Genomic DNA, 21,229 nt, shown 5'->3' with positions numbered 1-21,229 from the left:
ATATATATATATATATATATATATATATATATATAATTTTTATCTATTAGATTTTTACAACCCCCGGTATGCCCAAATATGGGAGGAAGATCACTACTTCCATTCTCTGTCCTTCGGCTCATCACAAGAGACCATCCAGGCAGAAACCCAATATTTTTACTGTTGCCTTTTTGTTACATTTTGTTGTATTTGTGCTGATAAATAAATAAATCCCTTTATTTATTTATCACCACAAATACAACTATAGATAGATAGATAGATGATAGATAGATAGATGATAGATAGATGAGAGGAGAGAGATTGTATATACAGATAGATATGTATGTACATACATATGTGTGTGTGTGTGTGTGTGTGTATGTGTGTGTGTGTGTATATATATATATATATATATATATATATATATATATATATATATATATATATATATATATATATATATATATATATATATATATATATATGATAGATAGAGGAGAGAGAGGAGAGAGATTGTATATACAGATAGATAGACAAACAGACAGATAGATAGAGAGAGGAGAGAGAGATTAGATAGATAGATAGATAGATATAGATAGATAGATAGATAGATAGATAGATAGATAGATAGATAGATAGATAGATAGATAGATAGATAGATATAGATAGATAGATATTACAAATAATTCAAGGCGGTGGACGTATCAAAAACAACCCTGAGAGGTGTGGGCTAAGAGTGAATGACTGGGCCCAAAACCGCCCAGCTGGGTTTCATGTGTAAGATGGGACTGGAACTCCCAGTCTCCTGGTGATTGGTCCAAAGCCACCCAGCTGGCTTTCATGACTAAAGTTGGACCAAAACTCTCCCAATCTCCTGGTGATTGGCCCAAAGCCACCCAGCTGGCTTTCATGCGTAAGATGGGACTAGAAGTCAACATCTCCTGGTGATTGGTCCAAAGTCACCCAGCTGGCTTTCATGCTTGAGGTGGGACTAGAACTCCCAGTCTCCTGGTGATTGGCTCTTGCCTTACAACAATTACGCTTAGTGACCAAAGTTACAATGGCACTGAGAAAAAGTGACTTATGACCATTTCTGACACTTAACGACCGTTGGCAGCATCCCCGTGGTCAGCTGATTCCCCCTTTGCAACCTCCTGACAACTCAAGTCAACAGGGTGGGGGAGTGATTCTGTAAACCACTGTGGCAAGGAAGGGGTAAAACGGTCGGCCAAAACTCGAAATGTCTCACTTAGCGGTGGAAATTTTGGGTCTTCATCGTGGTCATAATTCTACTGCATTTTTTTTTTAACATTTTCTTCCTTTTCTTCCTAGGCGGTTGCATTCTTGTGCTGAGCAGGAATTTTGTTCAATATGCCTGCTTTGGATTATTCGGAATTATTGCATTACAGGTAAGAAATAGAACAGGGAAGGGACCTTGGAGGTCTTCTAGTCCGACCCCGTGCCCAGGCAGGAAACCCTACACCACTTCAGACAAACGTTTCTCCAACATCTTATTAAAAACCTCCCATGTTGGAGCATTCACAACTTCTGGAGGCAAGTTGTCCCACTGGTTAATTGTTTTAGCTTGTGAATTTCTCCATTCCAAAACCTACTGCAGAAAAAAATCCTCGAGTGAATTTTGTAAAAAAGGGATTGAAGCGGGATTGACCAGAAGGAAGAATATTTTCCAGCTTTTCCTCATCTCTTATCTTGTCTTCTTTTTTTCCCTCCCCCTTCTAGACAATTGCATACAGTATTTTATGGGACGTGAAGTTTTTGATGAGGTATGTCTCATTTTGCATGGCTTCACAAACGTATTCCGAATTTAGAACCTTCTTAGTTTAGTTAATTTAGTTTATTGTCATTGCAACGAAAATAAATGCTGCCTTCAGGGTAGATATGTTTGCCATCAGGGATCTAAACCAAACTGGCTCTTTAAATTCACTGCCTTGTCCGTCAAATTTACAGTCCTTTTAAAATGGAAGATAAATTCATAACAAAAATGTATAAATATTTATTAGAAGTGACATTGGGAGTAGTGGTAGTTAAGGGTTGCATGATAGCGTGGTCCAAAAATTTTGGGCACAATATAGATCTAATGGATTGGGAAAGAATTTGGAACCCAAATTATAAACGAACAAGATCAGTAGCGTACAAGGAAAACATGTACAAAATGTGTTAGCGTTGGCATTTACCACCAATGAGATTGGCCAAAATGAATCCAACCTACAAAAAAACACGACTTTCTATCATATATTGTGGAGCTGTCTGAAAACTCAAAAGTATTGGATTAAAATTTGGAAATGGATCCAACAAATTACAGAGGATCAAATAGAATGCAAACCGTAACTCTTTCTGTTGGGAATAACCATGAGGAAATGTAGAAGGAAAAATTAAATATCTATGAATACTAAATACTAAAGCCAGAACGATGTTTGCCCAATGTTGGAAACAGAGTCATATTCCCCCGGATGAATTAGTGATTCCGAAAATTCTAGATTGCGCAGAAATGGATGAGTTAACATTAAGATTAAAGGATAAAGAAGAGTCTGAATACTATGAAATTTGGGGTAATTGGTATAAGTGGTTGCATAACCGAAATAAAATTAATCTAGCCAAGAAACAATAGAGAAATGTATAGAACTGTAAATGAATGTATATAGAGAAGCAGGATAAGATTGATATTTACAGGTAGGATGACACAACGTTAAGGTGATGATTGTAAGTTGTTATAGATGGGGAAAAAAACAATAAAAATTTGATCAAAAATAATAATAAAATAAAACGGTGCCCAAAGGGGACAGGGAAACCCCAGAATGATACAGAAGGCAGCCTTGAAATGTTTCCATCTCTGTTGAAGACCCACATCTTGGGGGTCTGTTGTCTTTTTTCTCGTTTTTTCCCCCTGCAGAAATCTTGCCCTAGGAGGGGGTTTACTGCTGCTGTTGGCGGAGTCTCGGTCGGAAGGGAAAAGCATGTTCGCGGGGGTACCGACCATGCGGGAAAGCTCCCCAAAGCAATACATGCAGCTGGGAGGACGGGTGCTTCTAGTCCTCATGTTTATGACCCTCCTGCATTTAGACGTTAGTTTCTTTTCGGTAAGTGACTAACATCATCGAGCCTCCATTATTTCCTTGGCTTCTGCCTTGCATCTCCACCCCCTGCCTTTTATCCCCAGAAATAGGGTGGGGCTTAGCTAGCAGCAGTGGCTCTTCCGTCCCAAGGACCGGCCCATAGATTTCCACTGCTCTCCTCTCCTCTGCCACACCTATACATCTCTGTCTTTTATCCCCAGAGCTAGGGTGGGGTTTCGCTAGCAGCAGTGGCTCCTCCGTCCCGAGGACCAGCCCATAGATTTCCACTGCTCTCCTCTCCTCTTCCTTCTACGCATCCGTACATCAGGCAATGGACCTAGTTTCTCCTCCTTTTCCTCATCAGGCACCTCCAGACCTGGGGGCTGTTGATTCTCTATCTGAGGGCTGACGGACGGCCCCGGGCTTCACCTCTGTCTCTCTCTCTCTGCCAGCTGTCCACTCCCTCTTCCCCTTCGGAGCTCTCAGGTTGCCTTGATGCTGAGCCTCCTCCTCTTCCTCCGATTCGGCTGTCAGAGGGGCCGGCGGCTGAGAAGCCACAACAGCATGAGTGGGGGAAAGCCTGATGGAGAGGCCAGCTTTGTTGGGTTTAGCTGGGTTTCTGCCTAGCTCTCATTCACGGTTCTGTTCTCCCTGGTTGTCGCAGATCCTGCAGAACCTGGTGGGCACGGCGTTGATCATCCTGGTGGCCATCGGATTCAAAACCAAACTGGCGGCCTTAACTTTGGTCATCTGGCTCTTTGCCATCAACCTGTATTTCAACGCTTTCTGGACTGTCCCAACTTACAAGCCCATGCACGACTTCCTGAAATACGACTTCTTCCAGACCATGTCGGTCATCGGAGGCCTGCTTCTCGTGGTGGCCTTGGGTCCCGGCGGCGTCTCCATGGACGAGAAGAAGAAGGAATGGTAGAGAAGAACGGAGGATGAGGAGGGGGGGAAAAAATAAGCAACACAGCATCTCAGCATCTGGGAACTGACTTCACAGTTTTGGGAATTGAAAACCAAACAAAACTGGCATCATTTTTTTTTAAAATAGAGGTGCCTCTGTTTTTCTCTCCCTTTTTAAAGGCGCAATCTCTTTCCATGTTTGTTTCTTTTTAAAATGTTGCTTTAGTTCACGACTGCGCTGATCGTCATCCCGATTCACGGATGATTCTTCATTCGAGAACGTTTTTTGGGGTTTTTTATTTTTTTTCTCTTGCACCGTTTTCCTCTCTCCTATAATCTTCTGCAAAATTGGAACGGAAACAGCAGCTGCCTTGGCTGCGTCTCTCTCTGCCAGGGTTAAAATTTTCTTTTTGGCGACTGTGTTTTTGTTTTTAAATTTTAAACTACTGTGATCCGATAAACCTTTGCTGTGTACTTTTCCAGTGTGATGGGTGTTGCGTCTTATCTTTTTGGGGTTTTGGGGGGGGGTTGACACTCAAGTTGTAATTAAAATGAAGTCACATCCCAGATGGAGAACAGGGTTCCACCACAAAACCGCAGTAGACGAAAGCGCGCTTGACGAAAGCGCGTACCTGACGTCATCACAGCGTGACGAAAACATCACGCTGTGAGCGGTAAAGTTAAAATTAACGCGAAAACCTTACCCTAACCCCCCCAAACCTAACCCTTAACCCAGTGTTTTTCAACCTTTTTTGTGCAAAGGCACACTTTTTTCATGAAAAAAATCACAAGGCACACCACCATTAGAAAATGTTAAAAAATTTTAACTCTGTGCCTATATTGACTATATATAAAGTAATTCTCCCACGGCACACCTTACACTATGTCACGGCACACTAGTGTGCCACGGCACAGTGGTTGAAAAACACTGCCTTAACCTAATGCTAACCCTTAACCTAACCCTAACGCTTAACGTAACCCTAAACCTAACCCTTAACCTAACCCTTACCTTTACGTGAATTGGCTTGCTTTAAAAGCGCTTTTTAAAGTGCCCTTTTTTCTCCACAGTCGTATTTGTCACGCTGCTGATGACGTCAGGTACGCGCTTTAATCGGGCGCGCTTTAGTGGACCGCGGTTTTGTCGTGCCACGGAGAACAGGCCATCCAAGTTATAAATCGTAACTGTCCCGCCAAAATATAAAAAGAGTTAAAAGAGAATTTTTATATGATTGCAGCACTTGAAAAATATTCATTCTGTGACAAGGAAGAGCACACTCGGGATATCTCCCAGCCACTTTTTAACTCGGGATGGGAGGGGATATTTCCCCCAACAAACGAATAGTATATAGGTAGTCCTTGATTTACGGCTACAATTCAGCCTCTCAAATTTGTTGCTCAGCAAGAGAGCAAAGTTAATTTTGCCTCATTTTACGACCTTTCTGGCCACAGTTGCTAAGTGAATCACTGCAGCTGCAGTTCACACGGTCGTTAACTGAACCTGGCTTCCCCCGTTGCTTGTCAAGTTGCAAAAGGAGATCATAAATAGGATTCAATTGCCAAGTGTCAAAATTCCCATCACGTGAAAATGCTGAAAAGTTGTAAAATAGGGGGAAAACTCACTTAACGAACATCTCACTTAGCAACCTAAGTGTTGTGCACAAATGTCATAAATTGAGGATTACCTATAATTGGTCTCCCGCTTCAGCTGAGGGACCTTTCACTGCTCCAGAGACTTTTAACAGCACAAAAGTTTCAAGAACCTCTAATCTGATTGTGCTAGAACAGTGTTTCTCAACCTTGGCAACTTGAAGATGTCCGGACTTCAACTCCCAGAATTCCCCAGCCAGCATTTGCTGGCTGGGGAATTCTGGGAGTTGAAGTCCAGACATCTTCAATTTGCCAAGGTTGAGAAACACTGTGCTAGAAGGCAGAGCTGGGATTTTAAAACTGAAAATAATTGTGGCACCTTCTTTTCCAAGTTCAAGGTGAAACTCCCAAGTGAAGCAGTTGCTGTTTAATCCATTTTTTGCATTTGTATTCTTGTTTTATCACCATTTTTAAAACGGGAAATGTCCCCCCCGAGGCTTCCTCTTTTAAGGAATCCATTCCTAGAAAAATAAGTATTGTTTGGCCCACCGTCTGCAGTTATTCCCTGCTTAGCGATGAGCAGAATTAGAAATAGAATCAAAGTTTGGGATTCTGGCAACTATTTCCACGTGGCAATTCTGCCTTCAATTGTCAGGTGAAGAATTTTGGAAATGCAGCACCAGTTGAACAACTTTATTTAAACAAAGTACAACGGTATCAGTGGTGGGATTCAGCCAGTTTGCACCTATTCGGGAAAACATAGCAATAGCAATAGCAGTTAGACTTATATACCGCTTCATAGGGCTTTCAGCCCTCTCTAAGCGGTTTACAGAATCAGCATATCGCCCCCACAGTCTGGGTCCTCATTTCACCCACCTCGGAAGGATGGAAGGCTGAGTCAACCTTGAGCCGGTGAGATTAGAACCGCTGAACTGCAGATAACAGTCAGCTGAAGTGGCCTGCAGTACTGCACCCTAACCACTGCGCCACCTCGGACTCAGAACCGGTTCTTAACTTTCTAAGAGGTCCAGAGAACCGGTTGTTGGAAGAAATCTTTTGTTTTTCCCCACTTTACAGGGCTAATCCTGTAAGGAAGGCAGGAAGGAAACATTCTGGTAGTGTTTCTAGCTTAATTTTTATTGGCCTGCTTACAGAAACTGCCTCTCTGGTTAATGCTTATTACATTGGAACAGCTAAGGCAAAGTGCCCATCGACCTGAGTAATGTTGAGTTGGCCACACCCACACGGTCACATGACCACTACGCCCCGCCTACCCACCTGGTCATTAGGACAGAGAACCGGTTGTTAAAATTATTTGAAACCCACCACTGAATGATATGTATACAATCCCCCACTCCCCAAAAAAGGGGACCATAGTTAAATAAAATGCAACATTCCTGAGGTCTAAAGAGAGTCTTCTCGCCACACGAAAAAACTGGAAATTGACCCAACAGAAAGACTCCATTCCTGTTAATTGCTCTTCCGAAGCTTTTTAGATTTTCTGTTCCACTTTTTAAATTTCTTCTTGTGAGGGCCGACTTGTTTCTGGACCGACAAAAAAAAAAAAAAAAAAAAAAAAAGGCAGACAGTAAGTGGAAACTTGTAGAGAAATTGGTTGTTTTTTTTTTTAAAAAAAAGAAGTTTCTAGGCCTCATGAGTACAGGGCAAAGGCTTACTAACTAGGATTTGGCAATCGGAATCTAATACTTTTATATATTCCTGTGGGAAAGTCCTCAGTAATGTTTAGAATTATGCACTATCCATGCTCAGATGGTTTTTGAAAGGAAACCATGGGAATGTATGGCGGTTGTGGCCCTCCAGTGGAGCTGGCTGCAGAGTCGGACAGTGAGGAGGTTGGGGAGGAAGATGGGCCAGTCCTGGAGTCTGGGGAAGGCTCGGGTGAAGGCTCTGTGTCGGAGGCAGAGAGGGGGCCAGGGCCGTATGCCAGTTATCAGCTGCCTTCAGAGTCAGACATCAGTGAGGCAGAAGAACAGCTGGAGCCTGTTCCCAGTGTGCGCATGCGCAGAGTGGCCAGATGAAGGGAACAGCTAAAGAACAGGGGTCGACTTGGGAGTAAGGCCACAGGTGGACGATGGATGGCCCCTCCCAGAGGAAATAAAAGAGGAGCGAAAGGGGAGTGGAGTTTGCAGGAGGCAATCAGTTCGCTTCATTGGTTCGTGACTCTCGGAGACTCCATGCCAAGTTTTGCAGAGATCGGCCTGGCAGCTCTCCAAGCCAGAGAAGGTCTGTGACTGTAAATCCTCCCTTCAGAGACTTTGCTAGATGTGAATGGGCAGAATTCACAGCAAATTAATAAAAGGGCTTTTTTGTCGGGACCAGGAGTTTGCTTCAGGCTCTCGGGAAGCCTCGGTCAGAAGACTGGCAATCTGTGCCAGAATCATCTTACTACCCAAAATATGACCACCTATTTAATCTGAGCACTCCTGGGAATATAAAAAGGGTTATTTAAATCCTGCAAAATCCGGCATTGTGTCAATAGCGAACAGTCTTAAGTCTGTCTAAGAACAAATGTGTGAAGAATTGGAAAACAGCAATGACTTCTAATATCTAAGTGGCACTAATAGGGTGAAGGAATGGGACCATCCCCAAATTCCTAACGGGTCAGAAACCAATGTAGTGTAAGCAGGGATTTAAAAGACAACCGGAGCATTATGGGAATCTCCTAAGTCTTAACCAAAGCGAGCAAAAAAGTGGAAAGGTTTACCTTCCTCCTTTTCGTGGCTGTCTGTGAATTGACCTCCCTCGGTTCAACTCGGCTGCCGTTTTCCACCCCTGGCCTCGCCGGTTCTTCGTCGCTGTCACTCATACATTTGTCGGGGGTCTCCTCGCCTGTGGCGCTTTTCCTTGGGAACAGTTCAGCTTTGAAAATAAAGCATGCAACGTTAATGTTTAAACACGAAGCAGCATTAAAGGGAAGGGGGGGGGGAAACAACCCTTAAAATCAACACCCGGGCCTTCTTTATAAATCCTGCCTCCAGAAACCAAATCCGGTGGCATATTCCTAAGAGCTGAGTTACGGCTTTAGAAGACAGCTAAACTCTGTGAATGAATAAGCTGCCATTCCTCATAACGCAGTTAGGTAAAAATATTTTTTATTTCATTTTAAGACGATGCTGGATAACCATTTGTCTGAAGTGGTGTAGAGTTTTGGGTTGGACTAGAAGACCTCCAAGGTCCCTTCCAACTCTTGTTATTCTACTCTATTTATTTATTGGATTTGTGTGTGCTGCCCGTCCTTAGAAACATTGAAACCAGAAACCTTACAAAGATAAAGACAGTCATAACAATCATTAGAGTTACGGCTACAAATTTTAATCAGTGAAAGGTTAAAAGCGGGGAGAGAAAGGAAGAAAGAAAGGAATACAATATGTAAGGATTGCTGCAGGAAGCGTTAAGATCTCCACCCAAGAAGGAAGGAATGCGTACAAAACAGACTGGGATTTCTTGGCTGGTTCATCCTTTAAAACATTTGCAACTTGAGTGAAAAAGGCTCTCCCACAACCGCTTGTGAAAAGCAGTGATGCGTTTCCCCTTAAGCATTACAATAGATGTAACAGACAAGGAAAGAGAATGGTGTGGGCAGAGGAAAACAGGAAAAACCCAGGACTTGCTACGTCTTCGCTTGCATCCAGATTTCCTTTTGGCATTCCAGCTCACTTTCTTGTTGTTAGTTGCGAAGACCCATCGCGAACCCATGGACAACGTTCCTCCAGGCCTTCCTGTCCTCTCCCACCCTCTGGAGTCCATTTAAGCTCACGCCTTCTGCTTCAGTGACTCCATCCAGCCCCCTCCTTCTCTGCCGTCCCCTTCTTCTTTTGCTCTCCATCGTTCCCAGCATGAGGCTCTTCTCCAGGGAGTCCTTCTTCCTTCTCCTTAGGTGGCCAAAGTATTTGAGTTTCCTCTCCAGGATCTTCTAAAGAGCAGCCAGGGTTGATCTCCTCTAGGACTGACCGGTTGGATGGCCTTGCAGTCCAAGGGACTCAATGCAGGAGTCTTCTCCAGCAACCAGAGTTCAAAGGCCTCCATTCTTTGGCGCTCAGCCTTCCTTATGGTCCAACTTTCACAGCCACCCATTGCAACTGGGAAAACCACAGCCTTGACTATGTGCCCTTTTGTTGGCAGGGTGGTGTCCCTGCTTTTTAGGATGCTGTCTAGATTTGCCATCGCTTTCCACCCCAGGAGCTACCTCACTTACCTGGGTACAAATCACTCAGGCTGTCGTCGGTTTCATTGCCCCCTTCATCACTGGCGGGAGGTTCCCAGAATGCCCCCCTTGGCTTCCCCCTCCTTTCGCAAAGACCGTTGTCTGTTTCTTGCCGTGGCCGTCGACGTTTATGCAAGAGACAAGCCGGGACGTATTCCAGCCCTTCTTTCTGACAGTCTTCATCTGTACAGAGGAGAGAGAAAAGGATCCCGTCAAAAAAGATTTCTGCTCTTCCTTTTCAAGGCTTTGAGCAAGCAAAGCAAGTAGTAATTAATAGAATGAGGGAGATGGAGTTCCAAGAAGAACTAAATAGGTTGCCTCTCCACAGTAGGGACAGAATCAAACAGGGTGTGTGGGAATCTGCAAGATATCTAAATGACCTGATCTCCCCAAAACAAAGAATAGCTTTCTTCAGAGCCAGATTTAACATTCTTCCTTCAGCACTCCTCCAGGGCAGGTATAAGAGAACACCTATAGCAGAACGGGTTTGTATATGTGGTAAAGGAGAAGTGGAAGATAATTCACATGTTCTATTACACTGCGAGCTATACAGAGCTTGTAGGTCTGCACATATTCTCCCCTTATTAGAGAGATTGCCAGGGAGGGCAGACAATTTTTATCTAGGCTTTCTCCTCCAGGACACTAACCCGGTTACCACGTATGCAGTGGCAAAGTTCGGTGCTGCTGCAATGTCCATAAGAAAAAAAATTGGCTACAGAAGTATAGTACCATCTTGTACCAATTATCTGGACATACTTTTAACAATCTTTGGACCATTATGTTATTATCCACTTTTAATGTCAATACTTTTCCATTATATTTTAATGTTAGCATTTTTTAATATAGTGTAAAAACGAATGTGTATTGCTGGTCTTTGACCGTAATAAAGATTTTACTACTTACCCCTTGGAGGAAAGCTTCCCCCCCCCCCCCCCCAATGTGCCTTTAGAAACAACACAAAGGATTGGAGCACCTGATCTGCCCACTTCCTGGGGTAGGTTGAGGAAGAAGAGGGAGCAAAGGAACCGTTTAAGAAAAGACAAGATGAAAAGAAAAACGGCACTGGTGCCAACTCACATCGTCGGAGCGCCTTCTGATAACGCCGGCCTTGGACGTGACGGAGAACATGCTCTGGGATCTTATTGAGATGACGCAGGGTGAGTTTGCAGAATAGCTGATTCCTAGGAAAAAGGGGGAAAAAAGTGAGTGGAAAGAAAGAAATGGAAGAAGGAAGGAAAGAAAGAGAAAGAAAGAGAAAAAAGGAAAGAAAGAAAAAAAGAAAGGAAGGAAGAAGGAAGGAAAAAGAAAGAGAAGGAACTTTTACCTATGAAAAAGATTGACTATTAAATGAATACAGGTAGTCCTCAAAGTACGGCCACAATTAACCCTAAAATTTATGTTGCGAAGTGAGAAATTCATTAAGCAAGTTTTGCCCCATTTTTCAAATTTTCTTGCCACGTTTGTTAAATGAATCACTGCAGTTGTTAAATCAGGGACACGGTTGTTCAGTGAATTGGGCTTCTCCCTTGATTTTGCTTGTCAGGAGGTCGCAAAAGCATCCACATGACCCCGGGACACTGCAACCGTCATAAATTGAGTTGTCGAGCATACGAATGTAAATCACGCAAGCATAGGGATGTTGCAACACTCCTAAGTGTGAAAAATGTGTCAAAAGTCACTTTTTTTCAGTGCCATAACTTCGAACCAGTCACTAAGCGAACTGCCTTGTACAGGTTAACAAGCATTCGTCCACCTAACCTTCCAACGTGGCTGAGATTTTTGCAAATTGCAATCTCAGGAAGGTATTGGTGGTGTGTAACCGAACTGGAGCAGGTCTGCACATTATGGTACACCAAACTGCCCATCCAATTCAGCCATAAATCTACCCCACGAACTTGTAACATGGCTGGCTGGTTTTGAACTAAGCGCATCGCACGTTGCCTACTGAAGAAACCCCCATTTTTTTGCTAAAGGCAGAAATACGTCACGTAAAATAGAGAATGGAAGGGAGATAAAGAGAGGGAAAGAGAGAGAAAGGAGATAGGCGAGAGGGATGAAGAAGGCAGAGAAAGAGTAGGAGAGAGGGAAGGTGTGGAAAGAGGGGAGAGGAGAGGGAGAGAGCAAGGAGAAGTAGAGGAGAGAGAGAGGGTAGAGGGAAGAAAGAAGGTAGGGAGGAGAAGAGAGGGAGAGCTGAAGATGAAATCGACTATAATATGGTGTCTGGAAAGCAGAAGAACAAATAAAAATCGAAGAGGCTTAATGGCAAAAGGAATTGATATATTATTAAATACTCAAAAAATGCTAAAATGTATTGGTATACTTTGGATTATATCATACGTATGTTAATTTTTTTTTAAAATGGCAAAAAAAGAAAGAAAGAAAGAAAGAAAGAAAGAAAGAAAGAAAGAAAGAAAGAAAGAAAGAAACCCCAATTTGAGCTAAGCACGGTTGAGCCCATTGCACAAACTCAACCGTTAGCCCTGCTGGGGCACCGTCTCCCAAACACACGTACGGATTTTTGGTGCTTGGCACGATGTGCGGTTCATACTCGCTGTAGTCCAAGACCTCGGAGGTCTTGCTCATGCGCAGGTATTTCTTCCCAGCTGTGAAAGCTTGGAGTTCAGGTAACCTGCAAGGGAGCTCATGGCCAGTCAGCATGAAGCGCACCTGGAAGAGAAAAGCAGAGTAAATAAAGACCAATGAGAATGTCATTTGGACAACTGCCCACTTTTGGGATTTCTGGGTGGTGGCCCATCCAAGTATCCATCAGCCCAAACTTCTTGAGCTTTGGAGACCAGCTGAGGCAGGCCATTCTCAAGGTAAAGATTCCCCTCGGACATATGTGCTAGTCGTTCCCGACTCTAGGGGGCGGTGCTCATCTCCGTTTCAAAGCCGGAGACCCAGCGCTGTCCAAAGACGTCTCCGTGGTCATGTGGCCGGCATGACTCAATGCCCGAAGGCGCACGGAACGCTGTTCCCTTCCCACCAAAAGTGGTTCCTATTTTTCTACTTGCATTTTTTAATGTGCTTTTGAACTGCTAGGTTGGCAGAAGCTGGGACAAGTCACGGGAGCTCACTCCGTTACACGGCGCTGGGGATTCGAACGGCCGACCTTTCTGATTGACAAGCTTAGCATCTTAGCCACTGTCTGCGTAAGCAAAGACCAATTCAAATGGAATTTTCCAGCATGGTCAACTGTCCACCCTGGGATTTCCGAGTTGCCTGTCCTAGGATTTCTGAGTGGTCTCCCGTTCATTTGTCCAGCTTTTTTGTTTTTAATTTTTTTAAGCTTCGGAGGCTGGACAAGGTGGACGCTGCCAAGTCAACATACCTTCAACATGCCAAAGTGAAAACCAACTCAAACGCAACCTTCCAGTTTGGGCAACTGCCTACCCTGGGATTTCTGAGTGGCCTCCCCTCTGAAGGTCCATCCTCCTAGCCTTCTCCAGCATCAGAGACCAGGCGAGGCAGACCAGGTGCTGCCAAAGCCAGCGCAGATTTCCAAGTTTCACATGGGAACTTTTCCAGCTTGGTCCAATCCTGTGGGATTTCCGAGTGGTCTCCCATCCACCAGCCCAGCTGTTTTGTGCTTTATAGAGGCTGCAGGCCAGGGGCTGCCAAGCCAACATGCCCTCAAGAACAGCCTGCCTCGGCCAAGACCAATTCAAACTGAATTTTACACTTTGGGATTTCTGAGTGGTCTCCCATCCCATCTGCTGTTTTCAGCTTCTGAGGCTGGAGAAAGCAGGGCAGGCGCTGCCAATTTAACCTCTCCACAAGAGCCGCCTCCCTAAGACAAAAGCCCAATCCACGCGCAACCTGGGGTGGGACGGGACCCCTTGGGATTTCCTCGTGGTCTCCCATCCAATATCCCATCCGAGCTCTGCAGACCCGGGAATGGGCGGGAGCGCCGGTCACCTTTTTCCCCGGAGGGAGGACTCGCAAGCTCGGGTGCCGCTTCAGGAAACGCTCCAGCTCGGGGGAAAGCAGCGACGATCCCGGCTCCCCTTCTTCTCCGTCTCCTTCTTCTCGCCCGCGCGGCGGTTCAGCCATCTTTCCGCGCCGCACCGGAAGTCGCGGCGGCGCGACCCGGAAGTGCCCTCCCGTTTGACCTCCTCTTCCCCTCCAGGGCAAGATGGCGGCGTGGCAACGGTTACTAAGCGACGGGGGACTGAGGGGCGCCCTCGGGAGGCTCCGGGTGAGGGAAGCGACGCCGCCTCGGCCCCTCGCAGGCGGCTGTTCGGCAGGTCGAGCCTCGCTCGTCCGCTTGGGCTCCTTTGACGTTGTCCCCGCAGCCGCTTTCAGCCCAGGACGGGGCTCTTTGGAAGGCCCCGGCGGGGAATTATGGGCATTGGAGTACCAAACTGTTGGGGGAGCCCCAGCTTTCTTTAGCATGGCTAGTTTGAAAGGGGAATGATGGGCATTGCAATACCATGCCCTTGCGGTAGCATGGGTAGCTTGAAAGGGCCCGGCTGAGAGTTATGGGCATTGGAGTGTCCAGGCAGTTGGGGAGCCCCAGCTTGCATTACCATGGCTAGTTTGAAAGGGGAATTATGGGCCTTGGAGTGCCAAACAGTTGGGTGAGTCCAGATTTCAGTGGCATGGATAGTTTAAAAGGCCCTGTCGGGGAGTTATGGGTATTGAAGTGCCAAATAGATGTGGGAGCCCCAGCTTGCAGTCACATGGGTAGTTTGAAAGGGCCCAGCTGAGCGTTATGGACATTGGAGTACTAAACAGTTGAGGGAACCCAGATTTCAGTAGCATGGGTAGCTTGAAAGGGCCTGGCTGAGAGTTATGGGCATTGGAGTGTCCAGGCAGTTGGGAGAGCCCCAGCTTGCATTACCATGGCTAGTTTGAAATGGGAATGATGGGCATTGGAGTGCCAAATATTTGGGGGGGGGGCAGGTTTCAATGGCATGGGGTTGTTTGAAAGCCCATGTCTAAGGTTTATGGGCATTGGCGTGCCAAGCAGCTGGAAGGCCCTAACTTCGCTCTCTTTACAGCCCTGCGAGGTAGGCCGGTCCCTCTTCTCAATGAGTTGAGGGGTTGGGTTGAAGTTCACCACTTTATTTCAGTGGTGAAATAAATCAAATAAATTGGAATTTGTTGACTTTAAGATTTCTTTTCCCAGGCTTCCTTCAACTTCTACTCTTTTCCTTCAGTTTTCCTGCCTGAATGATGGAAGGAGGTCCTTCGCCCGTTGCTGTTTGAAAGATGCTTTACAGCAGCCCCCAAGTGAGTTAACAGTTACAGAGTTGGAAGGGACCTTGGAGGTAATCTAGTCAAAAACCCCTGCTCACGCAGGAGACCTATATTTGGGATTCGAACCGCTGAATTTGGGATTCGAACCGCTGAATTTGGGATTCGAACCGCTGAATTGATGGCCTTTCTGATCGACAACCTCAGCGTCTTAGCCACTGAGCCACCTGTGGTTTTTTTGTTTTTAAACCATTGTTGCTTTATATTTTTATTCATTCACTCATGACATTTCTACTTCATTCATTCATTCAATTTCTCTAGCTTAATCAAGGGACTCTGGGCAATTCTAAAAAATATTTTTTTAAAAACCTTGCAATTCTTGCCATTCTAAAAACCATAAAAACATTGAAACAATATTCAGACAGTAAAAGCATCCGCGCAACAAATAAGGACAAACAGCAGTCAGGTTGATTATTCTATGCTGCCCATCTGCTCTGAGTAACTCTGGGCAGCTTATAATAAAATATTCAACAGTATGTTATTTTATTAATAAACTGCTCAGAGAATTTGAGAAATAAACCTGATGCCACCTGTGAGTTTTTACAAATAGCTTTGCCACTAATAGTAATTTTTTTCTATCTTCCCCTCCCAGAGATTTTATCCTGGAGGCTTTATCCAGCCAGAAATTTTGCCTCAGCTGCTACTGCCAGATACACAGAAGAAAATATACTAAAATGGGGACTTCTGCTGATCCCAATAGGTTCATTTTTCCTTGGCTCTTGGCAGGTAAATAAGACAGATGAAGTGCAGGCTGGCTGCTTGGAACCTTTGGGTCCCTCAGTGCAGTGGTCACCAACTAGTGGTCCGTGGAGCACTGGTGGTCAGTGAGAAAACTTTGGTGGTCCGTAGAAAAATTATCTGCATTTTTTATATTGCACGAAATCAGGGGTCCTCAAACTATGACCCCTGAGCTAGGTACCTGCAATGAACGCTTGTGTTGCTTTGGGGTCACTTTATGGGGGCTGGAGGGGGGCAGAAATTCCAACTTAGGGTCTGCTTCAACCTCCTGGTGGGGGGCTTTGAGCAATGGCTGGAGGGAAGTGCTGCTAGTGGCAAAGAGCTGGATTGGGTTTGATTGTTGGTTGTAAGTTGAGAACTATCTGTAAATAAAAGACATTCATGATGTGCTTAACACTCAGTGTGTTTAATCTTCTGGTTTTCAATTACTAGACAGCAAAATCTTCCTTTAAAGAAATGCCTGTCTATTAATAATTGCTATTGTGGAGCAAAGACTCTTTTAAGTGTGTGCGGCATTCCTTCCGAATTTTACTCTTATTATTCTAATTTATTCAGAAAAGCGAATTTTAAAAGCTTCCTACTATGCTGGGTAGATAGATAGTGCTGCTGTGAGAGAGGAATTCTATAGACCGAGATGTGTTTCTCCTACTTGACAATGGAACAAAAGTCCAATATTTTGTGTTTTACCGCAGGTTCGGCGGCGGGAATGGAAGAGGAAGCTGATTGCCGAACTGGACAGCAGGGTTACTGCCGAGCCAATTCCACTGCCAGCAGAGTAAGTGTCTTTTGGGAATGGTAAAGAGAATTTAGAATATTACCGAGAGCATCAAATGGGCACCTCCACTTTGATTTTGCTGGGAAGACCACTCACAATTTTTTAATTTATTTTCATCAGGAAGAAAACCGGTGCCACTGTTGGCTGCCGCTCCTTTTTCCTGCCCAGAATGCACTCTGCTTCCTTCAGTCCTCTAAAAAACACATTCTCTTTTTGTCTGTTTCATGGGTTCTCCAAACTTGGCAATTTTTAAGAGACCTGTGGATATCAGCTCCTGGAATTCCCTCAGCGTAGGTGGCTGAGGAAATTCTGGGAGCTTGAAGTCCACAAGTCTTAAAACGGCCCAGTTTGGAGAACTCTGATCTAACTTGAGCCTCTGGAAAAAATAGGGGGTGGGGGGAAGAGAGACACTCCTAACACCTCTTGGTGTGTGTGTGTATGTGTGTTCTGTTAAGATACAGCCTGTTGTGCCTTAAAATGGCTTCTACTGTACAGTGCAATGGGGCTCCCTCTGGTAAGGGGGAAAATACAACATTAGAAATTACGTTTGGCCTGGACATTTCCACGCTATAAATACCTGGGCAACACTGAATGATCAGCTAGTATAGTATATAAATAACAATAAAATGGCTGCCAGGACAGAGGTTTCCCCACATGCTTAGTTCACCTTTCAGAATTCTGATTGCCTCATTTCACTGCAAACTATTTTGGTTGCTACTTTTATGAGAACTGTAGCCCTGGCAGACATAATTGTTCCAGTTGCTAGCTAATTGGCAGAAACTATGTCATACGGGGACACAAAAGTAGCAGGACATTACAATTTTCTGAGCATTTGAAAACAGATATGTATTGTACATTCAAGCAGCTGGCTTGTTTAAGTTCTCTTTGTAGCAAGTTCAGGGCGTTGCCTCTTTCTTTACCGTTACAGGCAGTGTAGTTGGTCCGTTTTCCCTTGCTCTCGTTCATAAACGGCAATATTAATTGGCAAAACATTTTGTTTTCTCTTTTGCTGTCTAAGCTATAACCCAGATTCCGCTTCCTGCCTTGCTCCTTTTCTGCAGCTTCTATGAACTGAACGAATTAGAATACGTGCCAGTCAAGGTCAGAGGTCATTTTGACCACACCAAAGAGCTGTATGTGATCCCGCGAACCCCAGTAGATCCCGAGAAAGAAGCCAGGAATGCCGGCCGTATCATGTCTAACGTAGAGAGCGGAGCCCACGTGATCACTCCCTTTTACTGCACTGACCTCGGGTGTGTATATTATCATCTCCAAGGTTTAAGTAGCCGCCTAGAGTTGGGATGAAAGATAGGCGGCTGTATAAATGATTTAAGTAAATAAAATGCAGCCTTGCTGTCACCCCTGAGTGACTTTTATTATTGTGGTTTTTTAAACCTGCAGGATAACGATTCTAGTCAACAGAGGATTTGTTCCCAGAAAGAAGATGAATCCAGATACCAGATTAAAGGGACAGGTACGCTGTTGGCTTTCCATGGGTTAGTCCTCTCTACTTAGAAAGACAGATTAAACAGTGTTGGAAGGGACCTTGTACGTCATCTAGTCCCACTCTCTGACCAAGCGGGAGACCCTGGCCTACACCATTTTTGACAGATGGCAGTCCAGACTCTTCTTGAAAGCCTCCAGGGATGAAGCTCCAAAGCCAAGCTCTTCCATGGGTTGATTGTTCTCACTGTCAGAAAATTCCTCCTTATTTCCAGGTTGAATCTCTCCTCCTTCAGTTTCCATCCATTATTCCTTGTCTGGCCTTCAGGGGCTTTGGAGAATAGCATGACCCTCCCTTCTCTCTGTCGCAGCCCCACAAATATTGGAAAACTGCTATCCCATCTCCCCTGGTCCTTCTCTTCTTTAGACTAGCCATGCCCAATTCATGCAACCCTTCCTCATATGTTTTAGTCTCCAGTCCCCTCATCATCCTGGTTGCTCTTCTCTGCACTCTTTCTACAGTCTCCACATCTTTTGACCAAAACGGGATGCAGGATTCTAGGTGTGGTCTTAATAAGGTTTTATAGAGTAGGAATGGGAGCTCACACCATCACACGGCGATGGGGTCTCGAACTGCCAACTTTCTGGTCAACAAAGCTAGCACCTTAATGGCTAAGCCAACCATGTCCTTAGCCTGTCTCAAAATTGTTGTTCCTCACCACCTCGGTCTGTTCCAGTCAGTCCTGCCACCCCCCCTTTCGTGCTGAGCATCTATCATCTTTTTTCTCCATGCACATACTGCCTGGGACAACCAGATCCCACGATAGAAATAATTTATAATACGTGTCGAAACGGGTTTTGTTCCTTTATATATTTGTTTTGGATTGAACTAGTCAAAAAGTTTTGAAGAACAGAAATTGCAGTTGGATTTTTTCCCCCCTTTTTCTTTTTTAGATCCAAGACGATATTGAACTCACCGGGCTGGTGAGGCTATCAGAACCTCGGAGGGCTTTTGTGCCGGAGAACAACATCGAAAAAAACGCTTGGTTTTACCGTGATTTGGATGCCATGGCTAGAGTCACCGGAGCAGAGCCCATTTTTATCGACGCTGACTATAGTAAGTCCCTCACGAACATTGCCCCGTCCTCTGATTTTCCTGGATGTTGCGTACAGTTTCCCTAGGCAAAATTTAAAATTGACTAGCATCAGATGTCGGCTTGATAGTTTAAGGAATCATTGGAGCGGAACAGGTGAGCCTACTTGGGTGGACCCCAAATATGGCGTTTTAGATTTAAATTTTTCACCAAAGGCAAAGAATTGTGGGATTTGCAACTGGTGGGATTCACATTTATTTTTTTACTGCCGGTTCCGTGGGCGTGGCTTGGTGGGCATGGCAGGGAAAGGATACTGCAAAATCCCCATTCCCTCCCGATCAGCCGTGACTCGGGAGGCAGAGAATAGATGGGGGTGGGGCCAGGCGGAGGTGGTATTTACTGGTTCTCCGAACTACTCAAAATTTCCGCTACCGGCTCTCCAGAACTGATCAGAACCTGCTGAATATTACCTCTGATTTGTAAGGCCAAACCAAGCACAGATGCCTGCTTCTAGTTTAGCTGCACGTGTGAAGAATGTAGATCTTGATGAAATTCAACACCAGAAGGCTCATGTGTGGCAGTGGCATTATGGATTAATGACACCAAAACCCTCACATGTAATCAGCGTACTTATCTTGGTTAATTTAGTACTAAATAGTCTTTCAAGATTTACTGAAGCTTAAAAACTGCTTCAAGGCGTTAAGTAATGGGAAGCAATCGATAAACACCCTAATATACACTCCCCTTGGGAAGATAGGCCAATAATCTTATTGGCAGAGAGGTTGTCTCCAAAGAAAAGCCCAACTTTTGGTAATTATGGGACTTAAAAAAAAATCCATGCACATCAAAGGACAGAATGTTTCTTGAAGCAATATTTAAAGAGAGAGCTTTGAAGTGAAGTTTATTGAACTTATGGGTGAGCAACACACGGAAAATCTTACTGAATCGCGCTCCAATTCTCTCTATACCCACAGGAAGCTCAGTTCCCGGGGGGCCAATCGGGGGCCAGACCAGAGTAACTTTACGAAACGAGCACATGCAGTATATACTTACTTGGTGAGTAGCAACACATTGGTTTTAGCTGGTGGGGAGGGAGCGGCCAAGAGTGGGAAAGATGAGGAGTAAACCCTCAAGCGATCCACACATTTGTACTCCAAATTGTTAAAATCAAACATTTTTCTCTTTCTGTTCAGGTACACCCTATGTGCAGCCACTTCCTTTTTGTGGTACAAGAGGTTCATTCAGAAGGTGCCTTTCTGAATCCTACAACTGCTGAAGAACGTGGTTTAGGGGTGCGGCTTTAAAAAGTGGCCACCTATCCCAAGTCAGAGAGTGGAGCATTTGGAAGATGATTGGGGACTTCTTGATGGACACCTCACCCAAGCCAGGAGTTGCTGGAAACCAGGCAGAGCGTCTCTGAAAAGTAAGCGGATCCTCACGTATTTGGGGAAATGTTACTGGTTATCAGAAGACAAATAATGGAGAGTTTTGAAGGAAAAAGTCTTTTCAAACGTGGGTGCGTCGATGAACAAGAAATCAATTAAAATTAGAGGCTTTAGCATTGGAGGTACCCTATATTTGTGATAATTTGAATCATGTTTCTTAAAATATGTGAATAAAATGAGTGTTCAACTCTTCCTGGTATTTAATGAGGACGTAATAGAAAATACGACAAAGAACTATTGCAAAGAATGCCCATAATTTTGGGCCAGTAATTCTCTCAGCCCAATCCACCTCATAGGGTTTTTGTTAGGAAAATAGGAAGGGGAAGGAGTATTAAAGGTTCTCCTCACACACATGTGCTAGTCGTTCCCGACTTTAGGGGGTGCTGCTCATCTCCGTTTCAGAGCCGAAGAGCCAGTGCTGTCCGAAGACGTCTCCATGGCCATGTGACCGGCATGACTCAATGCTTGTTCCCTCCCCACCAAAGATAGTTCCTATTTTTCTACTTGCATTTTTTTTTACGTGCTTTCGAACTGCTAGGTTGGCAGAAGCTGGGACAAGTCACGGGAGTTACGCAGAGCTAGGGATTCGAACCGCCAACCTTTCTGATTGACAAGCTTAGCCTATTAGGGCAATAGCAGCATTAGGTCAAACCTAATATTTCCTCCATTTATTTCTATAAAAATGGGAGAGAGCTGCATGT

General features: G+C 44.8%; 3 protein-coding genes across 3 annotated transcripts in view; 2 read left to right on the top strand and 1 right to left on the bottom strand.

The window, feature by feature from the left end:
• Positions 1-4,447, top strand: part of SURF4 (surfeit 4) — an 11,612-nt gene extending 7,165 nt beyond the window's left edge. The window contains exons 3-6 of the mRNA XM_087704681.1: positions 1,312-1,388; positions 1,720-1,763; positions 2,891-3,077; positions 3,718-4,447. Coding sequence (XP_087560807.1) covers positions 1,312-1,388; positions 1,720-1,763; positions 2,891-3,077; positions 3,718-3,984 — 575 coding nt within the window. The 3' untranslated portion in view covers positions 3,985-4,447. The remainder of the gene's footprint in view (positions 1-1,311; positions 1,389-1,719; positions 1,764-2,890; positions 3,078-3,717) is intronic.
• Positions 4,448-6,228: 1,781 nt separating this feature from the next.
• SURF2 (surfeit 2) lies at positions 6,229-13,859 on the bottom strand. Its single transcript, XM_087704679.1, has 6 exons — positions 13,693-13,859; positions 12,287-12,441; positions 10,852-10,955; positions 9,766-9,957; positions 8,275-8,429; positions 6,229-7,094 (listed from the first exon to the last, which is right to left on the bottom strand). The coding sequence occupies exons 1-6, from the start codon at positions 13,825-13,827 to the stop codon at positions 7,020-7,022; spliced, it is 816 nt and encodes a 271-aa protein (XP_087560805.1). The 5' UTR covers positions 13,828-13,859; the 3' UTR covers positions 6,229-7,019.
• A 3-nt stretch (positions 13,860-13,862) lies between these two features.
• Positions 13,863-20,720, top strand: SURF1 (SURF1 cytochrome c oxidase assembly factor). Its single transcript, XM_014071226.2, has 9 exons — positions 13,863-13,972; positions 14,937-15,009; positions 15,626-15,759; positions 16,464-16,546; positions 17,608-17,799; positions 17,948-18,020; positions 18,944-19,106; positions 20,058-20,139; positions 20,277-20,720. The coding sequence occupies exons 1-9, from the start codon at positions 13,910-13,912 to the stop codon at positions 20,341-20,343; spliced, it is 930 nt and encodes a 309-aa protein (XP_013926701.2). The 5' UTR covers positions 13,863-13,909; the 3' UTR covers positions 20,344-20,720.
• The last annotated feature ends 509 nt before the right edge of the window (positions 20,721-21,229 follow it).

This window comes from Thamnophis sirtalis, unplaced genomic scaffold, assembly GCF_051295495.1.
Source record: "Thamnophis sirtalis isolate CommonGarterSnake01/CBP01778 unplaced genomic scaffold, rThaSir2_p1.2 scaffold_2, whole genome shotgun sequence".
Classification (NCBI taxonomy): domain Eukaryota; kingdom Metazoa; phylum Chordata; class Lepidosauria; order Squamata; family Natricidae; genus Thamnophis; species Thamnophis sirtalis.
The sequence above is the reverse complement of the archived record's forward strand: the minus strand, read 5'-3'. Positions and strand labels throughout refer to the sequence as shown.